The sequence below is a fragment of the Mesitornis unicolor genome, unplaced genomic scaffold, assembly GCF_000695765.1.
Source record: "Mesitornis unicolor isolate BGI_N332 unplaced genomic scaffold, ASM69576v1 scaffold7852, whole genome shotgun sequence".
NCBI lineage: Eukaryota > Metazoa > Chordata > Aves > Mesitornithiformes > Mesitornithidae > Mesitornis > Mesitornis unicolor.
The window spans coordinates 21959-32984 of NW_010167052.1; the positions used below are offsets into that span (position 1 = coordinate 21959).

General features: G+C 43.8%; 1 protein-coding gene across 1 annotated transcript; it reads left to right on the forward strand.

Moving 5' to 3' along the window:
• The first annotated feature begins 2361 nt into the window (after positions 1-2361).
• ZP2 (zona pellucida glycoprotein 2 (sperm receptor)) lies at positions 2362-8023 on the forward strand. Its single transcript, XM_010178538.1, has 18 exons — positions 2362-2366; positions 2440-2507; positions 2677-2760; positions 2853-2947; positions 3500-3658; positions 4009-4053; positions 4309-4473; positions 4934-5030; positions 5113-5294; positions 5706-5835; positions 6018-6199; positions 6276-6367; positions 6451-6575; positions 6845-7034; positions 7301-7436; positions 7520-7616; positions 7703-7789; positions 7878-8023. The coding sequence occupies exons 1-18, from the start codon at positions 2362-2364 to the stop codon at positions 8021-8023; spliced, it is 2085 nt and encodes a 694-aa protein (XP_010176840.1).
• The last annotated feature ends 3003 nt before the right edge of the window (positions 8024-11026 follow it).

Genomic DNA, 11026 nt, shown 5'->3' on the forward strand with positions numbered 1-11026 from the left:
CCAACCAGAAGTTAGAAAATCAAACAAGTAAAAGAGAACCTCCCAGGTTTTTGTAGCAGAATAAAAAAAATGAAAGCCATGGAGATAATTTTGTGTTTCAGGGCATGAAAAAGCTTTTTACATGTAGCTCAGACCATAATTATTGTTACAGGTTCAACAAACCAGACAGAGAGAACCAAATTTTTTGAAAGGAGGAATGACAACACTTTCTCTATAGCTTAAGCTGGAAATTCAGTGAAGCAACAATTAATTATTTCAGTCCATGCTGATGAATTTCATCCTACAAAACTACATACTCAAAGATTGATATTAGGAGCTGCTAACACACACAGCAGGACAAACCCAGGTGTGGTGACTGTGGCAATAGCACTGCTCTAACTGTTCAGTGTTGTCTGGTGCGACATTATCTTTCAGCTATACAAGCCCCAACCTGTTACAAGGCATCTGGGAACTGGCAAAACCCTGAGTTAACTCTAGCAGGCAGGGACCTTCTGTGGAGGGACCGTGCATGGCTGCTGCTCAAGTCTCCAGAGACTTGCCCTGCACTAGCAGCATCACTCTGGTGTGATGCAAGATTGAGCTTTTACCAGCCCCAAATCAGCCAAACTCCAGGAACATTACCCAGAGCTCTCTGGGACTTAGAGCTTTTCCACCAGCTTAGTGAAGCTGGGAATCAGAGACAGGGAAATTATGAGTAAGTTTAACTTTACATCAGATTTGACTGCCTGAATGTATCTCATTTGTGTAATCGTTTAAATGACATGTATTTGAAATCTGTTTTTTTCCCCATACTTAGTTAAATCCAAGCTAATAATAATAGATAATTTAATAAACTTATGCATGGCTTCAGAGTTTGTTTCATTAGTTTTCTGTTTAATCAATGCTTTTGAAAACAATGAATCTGACTATATAAAAGAGAGAAGAAAGAAAAAGGTACATGATGTATGTTTGTGATGTCAGGGGTCTCTGGGAAGTTAATTTCTTGCCAAAGGTTAGCCACGTGTTAACCTTACTGATTGCAAAAGCAGAAGTGCAATTCCTTTTTGTGTTACTAACATGAGGAGCTATTTACTCTGGTGTGGTTGTGGATCTGAGCTAGCACCTGCTTATTGCTGTAAGTGGCATCGTGCACACTTGGTATCCCCACTCGCATAATAGCTTCCACTCAGCATTTGCCGTGTTCTCACAAGGATGAGAGTTACAGAGATGCTTCTAAAGAACGTACTTTTTAAAATTACTTATACTAGTCACCTGCTTTGCCTGTATGGTTCATGTTGCTTTGCTACACAGTGCACAGCTCGCAATTACACGCTCTGCAGTTACCTGCCTCCTCCGTGCTGTTGTCCCATCCAAGTTCCCCACACTTTGGTACCTACCAGCAGTCTACAGACGAGCTCTTTCTCACAATTCCAAGTCTTTAAGAGAATTCAAGCTACTGTCACTTGGGGTAGGAAACTCTAAAATCTGCTCTAGGCACAGGTCTGTAACTGTAAAAGGAAATATAAATGCATACATGTTACATGAATACATGGTACGTTAATACATAATGTATTATTCACTGAAGCCAAATTTAACATCCCAGTCCTAAAGTACCATATCATAGTATTAATTCTCCTCTCTTCCTATGATCTATCTTTTTGCTTCCTTACATCTCAAGAATTCAATTACTTTAAAAAATACAAGTATTTGGGGGTTTTTTACAAGTCTGTCTTAATTCAAGTGCATTGGGAAACCTGAAAGATAATACAAATCTGAGACTTTTTCTTCCCAGGCCTCTTCCCCACAACTTTGAACAATGACAGACTAATCAAAGTCTCAAGAGATCTTCCAGTCTAAAAATCTGATCCAGGACTTCTCTTCCTTAACTTGCCACTCATTGTTTTCCTACTAATTAGATCTATATCAGCATTGCAGATTTGCTTATACAGAGGAACAAAGTATTCTCAGTTACATTCAAATCTACGGGTGGAATTGTTATAAATCATGAGAAACTCAAAGTGGCATAGAAATCTCCTTTTAAAAAAATAACCATCAAAAGATGTGCATTTTTCTATGCAACATCTGGCAAGGGCATAAAGGGAGTACACTATCAGAGCAAGGAAAAATTCCTTAAAATAAAAGGAAACAACAACCCACACCAAAGACTTGATATCACCTCCTGCAAGTCTCTTTACAGCAAAGAGGCTGCAACTCAACGAGAGGCAGGTGCAAGCTCTCCCCTCAGGCAGCAAAAAGGCTGCATCTGTGTGGAGCCTGCACTGGGTCCTATATAATTCTCCCTGGGCAGCCAGTGAACAAGCTTGTGGTAGCAGTGAGGGGATGGGGTTGTTTTTGAAGCAGCAGTGCTTATGCACCTCAAGGATGTGGTGAGTGGGGTTTGGGCTGGGGAGCTGGGTCCTTTCCTTGCTGTGCTCTCATTTGTTTTTGTTTTGCTTGCAGGTTGCTGCTCCTCTTTGGCTTTTTGCTGCCTTTAGCCCCTTGTGCTGATGGCCTGGGGGATCTCTTGGGTAATGAGGCCTCTCTGGGCTGGTAGTGGTGTGGAAGTGGGCTTCAGGTTTACTTGGAGCTGCTTCCCCTCTGCTGTGATGGGGAAGGGGTCTCTGAAGCAGACTTGGCTAGCTGGGGGCTTGTGGGGTGTGTGCCCCCAGGAGGGTGATGGTGGTCTTCCCTCTGCAGAGAGTGTGACCTGCCATAAGGATGGGATGGAAGTTGAGTTTTCCAGGGAGCTGGGCAACTACTCCTGGCATGTGTGTGTTGTTGGTAGGTATTGCTGCTGCCCTGGCTTGGCCCTTTCTGCTGTGGCCTGAAAGAAGGTGCCTACCTGTAGGGCTGATCTTCCATTATCTCCCTAGGTGTGAGTGGTGAGGAGATGGTGTCCTGTGACCACACTGTGGATTATGAGAGGATGTTGCTCAGTGTCCTGTTTGACAACTGTACTAGCCTGGAGGTAAAGGGGCCTTCATTCTGAGAACCTGCTGTGATGGGGGGAGATGGACCAAATTCCAGGGTTTTAAAGCACCACTCTGTTTACAAATATGTATATTGATATAGCAATTAACAATGCATGCTATTCATAGCTGTTGAGATAGAGTAGTAAGTGGGAGACCAACCCAAACTAGCCTCAAAAACAGAAGCTTTAGTGGTATCTGTTGCTTTTAGGCATTTTAAATTCCCCAAGACTTACGGTTTTGACATTTATTAACTTTTTATTTTGAACAACCAGCTATCTGGCACTACAACCTGCTAGTTTTTGGAGCTTTTTTTGACTCCTGCAGTTCTCAGTATCTTCTGCTCTTCAACCTAGCCTTGTGACCCCATGCTTTCCTAGAGAATGCATAATTTTCTATGAGGCTTTTGAAGTGACAATTCATTTGTCCCTGTGCTGGTACAAACACCTGAAACAGCTCAGAAGTTAAAGCTTAGTCTCAATAGCTTTTAGCTGTCTTCATGCTTCAGTGAGTACTGCTGCCTTTTTTCTAATTTCTTTTTTTCTCTATAGCATGGTCAGCACAAGCTAAGATTGAGGTTGATGGTGAATGACACAATGGGAGAGGAGAAAAACATCACCTACAGCGCTCACTGCAATGCTGTTCATGCAGATGAAATCATTACTCCTTTCTTTGCTAGTACAACAAACTGTACAAAAGACTTCATGGCAGTAAGTGGAGGAATGGGAATGCTATAGATCTTGCTTAGAGGCTTGCAAGGCAGGATGGCAGTCTCCTGAACTGTGTGGCTGGGACCTGCAGAAAGCTAGGGAAAGCTCCAGCCAGCTTCAGGGAGGTCTCTTGGCTGCATGTCCATCTTGGCATGACCACTAGCTCTTTGAAGAGCAGTTTGCAAATGGTCATTAGTGATGCATGCAGTCTGTCTCCAGCCTTATTGCAAGGGAAACTGGGATACTGGTGTCAGCTGTCTGCTCTGGAAAACTATAGTAGAGGTTTTTCTTGGAAAGTTGTAGGATTGTGACCACTGTTCCTGTGATCTAATCCTTGTGCTGTGTTTCAGGTTACTTTCCCAAGACTTATTCCAAGCTTCAGTGACGAGCATGTGGTATGTGTCTTCTGCCTTGCAAAGGGAGGCTGGGGGAGTGCCTGGGTTTTGGACCTAAGCAGAGCCTGATGTCTTCAAGTTGTAGTTACCTCTCTGGGGTACTTGCATCTTGTTGGGAAGCCTATGTTATCAATATAGAGAATCTGAACATGAAACCTGTGAGGTGGCAGCCCTACAGGGTTAAAAACTGTCTAATGCCTTGCTGCTTCTGTGGCCATGTCTTCTCTTTGTAAGAAATGGTCTCCTGCTCTGCAGGTTCCAGAAGCTCCAATGACCTGGATCTTGTCAATTGATGATGAAACCAGAATTCATCAGCTAACCCTTGGGCAAGCCATGCAGCAAGGCTATAAGTTTCTAGCTGATAACCACAACCTGGTCTTTCAGGTGGCCTTTACTGCTACCGGAGTTGTCTCCTACAAGGTAAGGTGAACAAAGAGCTGGCACTGAGCAGCTAGTGCTGCTTTAAAAGAGGGCAGCTATCTCCCTTCTGTAAACCTTGGAGGTCATGGTCATACCTGATATCAAGCTGATGCAAAGCTGGGCTTAGCTGGTGTGTACAGAGCTGCTTGACTTTGTATAGCTGTCATTGAACTGCCCAGGCCTATAAAATGAGAAAGCACAGTGTATACCTCAGACAGCAGCACAGCTGGTTGGCAGCCACATAAGTGAGATTCTAGCTATAGCCTGTCCTGTGAACATCTGACTACAAGTCTTGTGAAGAGATCCCTTTTTGAAAGGGTGCTGATATGGGAAGTAACTGCTGCTGCAAATGTAAATAGTGGCAGTCCTGAACCAGATGTAGTATTTGACCCTACAGGGTTGGTCTTATGTTGAACCATGAGCTGAGCACTCTCTAATAGACCTCTGTCTTCATTGTCAGGACAATGATAAGGTACTCCACACTGTGACACTCAAGCTCACATATGGTCCTCCTGATCGTAGACTGACTGTGGAGTCAAGAATGATTTGTGCACCAGGTAATGCATGGAGGAAGTCAGAACCTGCCCTGCTGCTGCTCTGAGGAAACTGGTGTTATATTTAACTAATATGTTGTTGCAGGTCCAGCAACTTGTAATGCAACGCACATGACTGTTGCCATCCCAGCCTTCCCAGGGACCCTTATGGCTGTAAGTGTAGAGAATAAGACCATCCCCATGGACCAGCTCCAGGAAAATGGGATTGCTCTGGACACAAAGAGAGGAATCAGGCTACATATTAGCAGGGGAGTCCTGAAGTCCAGGGTGAGTTCTGGTCCTCAAGTCACAGAGGTTGGTGTGATGTCAGTTCCTTGGTGCTTACTGGAAACCAGAGTGCAGTGGCTTTGACCTTGACTAGACACTTGTCAAGTGAGCCCTGTGGCTGGCTGAAGGCAGTTGTGATTAAGATGCATGCAAACTGACTTTATGATAGATAGCTGTCACTCAAAGTTTCAGTTGGGTTTCTTGGCAAAAACAGCTGGAGGTGAAAATATTTCTCTTGGAGTGGGTTGGTATCTGACATGCCTCGAGCAATGCAAACTAACAGACTGTTAGGTCTTCACAGGTGTGAAGAGCACCATGGCCACAGGGCAAATAAAACAGTTCTAACACATGGATGTGTTAAAAAATGAGCTCTTGTAGCTACACTCCTGGAGAGTAACTCTTGTCTTCCAGCTACATGGGGGGAGCTGCTCAGGAGTTCAGTCCTACATGTCATCTTTGAAACTGGATTTTCACTTCCATGGGAAGACTGTGGCAATGGTGATGGATCCAGAGTGCCCCTGTGACCAGCACACACCAGTAGGTAGGTGACTGACTTCTGCAATGGACTCTGCCCATGTGCTGCTCAGATGGTAATCCTTTGGCATGGCTTGTTCTTATACTTTCCTGTGAAGGACTAGTTCATTTCCAGCCAGAACACAGTACCTCTTTCAAGACTGAGCTGTCACTGCCTGGCATGACAACTTATGTGAACCTCTGTTACAGCTGCTGTATGCACCCAGGATGGGTACATGGATTTTGAAATCCTTGCTGACAGGACTACCCCACCACTAGACTTGGATACACTTAAGCTCAGAGATCCTGCATGCCGGCCAGCCTTTAAATCTTCTTTGAATGACAGGGTTTGGTTTCATGTACCACTGAATAGCTGCGGGACCAGGTATTGGGTAAGTGTGCAGCCAGGGTTGATGAGGAGGGCTTTGCACTGGGAGTGCCTTCACTAATGCTATTATTTTTCTGTAGCTTGATGGGGAGAAGATTGTTTATGAGAATGAGGTGAGGGCATTGTGGGCAGACCTTCCACTGCGCAGGATCTCAAGGGACAGTGAATTCAGGTGTGTCTGGAAACCTCTTTAGGTGATACTCTCATATATAGGATTTCCAGGACTAAGATTTACCTGCTCCTTCCTTGTTACAGGCTAACAGTCCTGTGCTTCTTCAGCAATGGTGATGCCTCTCTCAATATAAGGGTAGACAACCTTCCTTCTCTGCCTTCTTCAGTGAATAGAGGTCCACTCTCCTTAGTTCTTCTAAGCTACCCAGGTAAAGCTGACTGTGGGCTTGGGTGACTAGCAGCAACTGGAGCTTGTGGGGAGGAGGGTGTGTGAGTGAACTGTTCTGGTGTGTGGGCCTATCATGACCTGATGTGCTGCTTTCCCTCCCACCCATGCTACTTGAGGCAGATGCCTTAAATCTGTGACTCTAGGACAAACTGCAGCTGGTGGACTGTCTGCTTTTGAAGAGTTCTAGACCAGAGTTTCTTCAGGACTTTTTGTACACTGAGTTATCTAACAAGGCTTTGGCTCTTGCAGAGAACTCATACAGGCAGCCATACCGTGATGACCAGTACCCAATAGTGAGGTACCTACGGCAGCCCATCTTCCTGGAAGTTCAGGTCCTGAACCGCAATGATCCCAACCTCTATCTGGTATTGGATGACTGCTGGGCAACAGCTTCACAAGATCCAAGCTCACTTCCCCAGTGGAATATTGTAATTGATGGGTGAGTGTTCTGCTAGAGAAATGAAGGCACTTTTGACAGTGAGTGGAAGGATTCCCTAATTCTCCCCTACCCCTACTTTGGAAACAGAGCCCCAGGTACAAGGGTTTCACTTGAGGTGGTCTTCCAGGTACTGCCGTGGTATGCTGAAACTTGTAGAAGGATAGCAGTATCTCTTCCTTGAGCTCTAGCCTGCTGCCTTAAAAAAAAAAAACCTGCCCAAATCTTCTCTACCCTACTGTTCTGACCTGCTTCTTAACCATTGGCAGATGTGAGTATGACCAGGACAGCTACAGGACTGTGTTTCATCCTGTGGGGCATGGTGTCAGCTATCCTAACTATCGCCAAAGGCTGGAAGTGAAGACTTTTGCCTTTATCTCTGGTGACAAAGCCCTCCCTGGCCTAGTAGGTGACATTCTTCTACTTAAAGTAGTAAGCAGGAGCAGTTATTGTTTCAAAATGAATGGACCTCTCATTCTCTGTCCCAGGTATACTTCCACTGCAGTGTCCTAATCTGTGACCGTTTTCAACCAGACTCCCCTCTGTGTGATACAAGATGCCCTAGGCCATCTAGAAGCAAGCGAGGTAATGTCTAAGCAGATGTTAGGTTGTACTGATACAACATAATCTCCTGTACTATGGGGTTCACCTTTATTACATTACTGTTGTAGAGAGTGGGATGCCAGGTGTGAACTCTGCAGTGGTGAGCCTGCAGGGTCCTGTCCTCCTTGTGCCAGAAGGATGGTCTGCAACAGAAGGTACTAAGCAAGTGTGGTGCTAATGTATGTTGCTTGGGTTTATTGAAGAGCTGTTCCAACAAACTATATATTTCTGCTTGTTTTGTAGGGAGTACTCTCTTGAGCAAGGAAGCATGGACTGGCATTACAATGACTGCTGTTGGCATTCTCTCACTGGTGACCATAATGCTACTATTTTTGGCTTTTCTTAAATGCCTAAAGAGAAGAGCATCCATGGTAAACATGGTATGTTAGTGTATTTTTTACAAATAAACTCAGATTGCAGAAGTCTTCTGGATGAGTTGTGTATCTCTGGAGTTGTTGCTATACAGCTGTACAAAGATGGGTGTCTGTCTTGCTGAGCTGTGGCACTGCTCTCAGTCTCTCTGGGTTAGAGGACTCTAACTGAAGCTTATAAAGGCTCAAGCTTTTTAAGTAAGATTCAAGGGACAATGGTAGCTTCCCCTATATTTGATATTTTCCTCATCTCCTTGGTTTACACTAAGGAGTGACTGACAGGGCACTACTTAACTTCTAATACTGTGAGAACTGTCTTCTTACATGAGTCCATAGAGTTCTCCTGCTTTTTCCTAGGATTGTAGAAAAGGATTTGACTGAAGAAAAATGTTATTAGTATAAGTCAAAGGAATGTTCCTTAACTGTAGAAGATAACTTGTGTTTAGGCCTAATGTTGGTAATTCAGTGTCATGTTGACTCTTTATAGCAGTAACCAAATTCTCAGTATAAATTTACTGCTAGTTCAGCTGGGGCTATATGAAAACAAGCAGTGTTTCTTGACACCAGTTCAGAATCAAAGTCTAGCTGTGAATTGCACTTCCTGCTAGTCATCTACCTATATTACAAAAACTCTAGATTCAATCTTGAGTGAGCATAAGACTTTAATAGGGGCAAATGGAAGCTGCTTGTTGAATGTTTTATGGCACTTAAGTAAAAGTACACTAAGATACATGTTCCAGGTAGTAGTTTCACTCTCCAATTCCTGAAGATCAGTCTGTGCAGTAGTACTCAGTGCCATGTTGCTCTTCAATGTAAAAATAATCATAATTTCACTTGGTTCTGGCTTGTGATGATCAAGCTGCTGCATGGCAGGGGTGGGGAGTGCAAGGTGTAGGCTACAGCCAGTAACCAGACTTAAGCTTACTGATAGTGCAGGTAGGATGGAGGCAACAGGTTATAAAAGATGGTCTCTTGCGAAGACTTCTAGAGACTAAGCTGCTGCATTGGTTGATGTCAGCTCATCAAGGTGCATGGCTCTGCTCTTGCTTCTCAGGTTAAAATGTGTTTGGGAGGTACCCTCTGGCACAGGCTGATGTGCTATATCCCACAGCTTTCAAGACCTTCAGTTGCCTGAAACTCATGCTCAGTTTAAATGTGTAAGATGAATTTCCATGTAAAAGTTGAGGGTAATTGGAAGTGGTTACAGAGGACTTAGCTGATAGGGATAGGAAATATGCTGTGCTATCTGAATAGCTTTAGGTATTCTGTTATAATAGCAAAACCCTTTGAAGCAGTGATACTTTTTTTTTATTTCATGCTTCACTGACACAGGCAGGGAGGACTAAATGTAATTGAATAAGCTGTCCTAGAATAATTTAACTTTATGTACTTGTATCTCTAAGACTAAATAGTGACCATGTAAAAGCAGACCCTTAACCGGCTTGTTTCATGCCTTCAAATTTGGTTTTGGTGTTCTAACTCTTTCTGAGGAGCTGAAGACTGCAATATAGCTTTTAAGTTCACTGGTCGATTTTTAACTACACTAGAGTCAAAGATCACAAGCTCCTTGAGGCTAAATGAAGCTCAGCAGTGGTGTGTTAAACCCCTGCCTGTTCAGCTGTGACCTGGGGCTGCCCTTCTGTACCTTTTGGATTAAAAGCCCTGTTTTCTTTTGCTCTGGCATCAGTGTGCCACTGTTGAGCATGCTGCCCTTGTCCTGGCCATGCCTGCCTTGTGTTTATGCTGCTGTGGAGACATCCCAGCTCCCCCTTAGGCAGCCAACAACCCACCTGTGGCATAGGCACCCAAAGGAGATGGAGCTGAACCCAGTGATAGCATGGTCCAGCTCTCTCATACTGACCATCAGCTTCAGAATTTCCAGCCATCCCACCTACCGGCAAGTGCTTGGCATCTACTTTGCTTTAACTGGTACTAAACTCTTGAAATAAATTATCTCATCCTGTGAATGTGCCAAAGGATTGCTGCCTTATCTTCTGCAGCAGATAACAGTAGCTTCTGGTGTTTGGGTATCTCTACCTTTGTAGGTCTGGGCCTCATTTTTGAGTACATTGCTGGTGGTAATGTTTTTCATGATGATTTCTTAATGCTTTATTTGCTTGTTCTGTTCCCTGTAGACCAGTTAGTGGCTTATTTTGGAGAGTCTAGCAATGGATAAAAGAACCGAGATCACTTCTCTGAAGCAGGAATATCTCACCCTTATCAAAAGAGACTTTGTGTTTTGCTGTAATTTAAGCAGCCTATGAGGCATCTGTATTTTAACTGTCTGGGTAATAGACAAGTTTTCCCAGATAGACTCAGTTGAAAGGAGCAAGAACAAATCCCAGTATAACTGTGCTCTCTATCTGTAAGCCTTAAAGCTTCTCTATAAAAAAGGCAATAGAATTACTAGTGTTAGGGGAACAGGCACAGGAACCTGTTTATGACATATTGATAACAAATAAATGCATTTTTATGTTTAGAGTTTGGAAGTTGAAATTTGGGCTTCTTTAGAGCCTGCATTTTCTGAACACTGCAGGCTCAAAGGGTATTAGGAACCACCCCCACCCTAAAGTGGGGCAGGCAGCTGGTTGCAGGCAGCCAGACAGGGTTTAGCAGGCAGGGAGACTGGAAAGAATTAATGCTGCCTCTGCATTAATGCAGCTTCTTCTGAAGAACAGTTGTACTACACTAAGTCTGTGAGATTGCATTTGACCTGTGGGTTCATTATGTTCTACTTGGTTAAAACAACTGATCTATGTATCTAGAGGACTTGATAGTTGAGATGGTTCTGTTAAACTGAGTGTTAACTTTCTGCACCATTGTCTACCCCTGCTGTCATCACCAGTATCAGAATGCTGTGCTTAGTTTCCTTTGCTTTTGTTTTATACCAAAATACTAATTTCTAGGGAAAACACTTTTGTAGCCATATGTGAAGAATGTGACCTGTACTAGAAGTTACTCTTCTGCACTAAACCAAATAGTGATGGAGTCCTGAAGTGCTGGAATTAGTGAGGTTCAGCA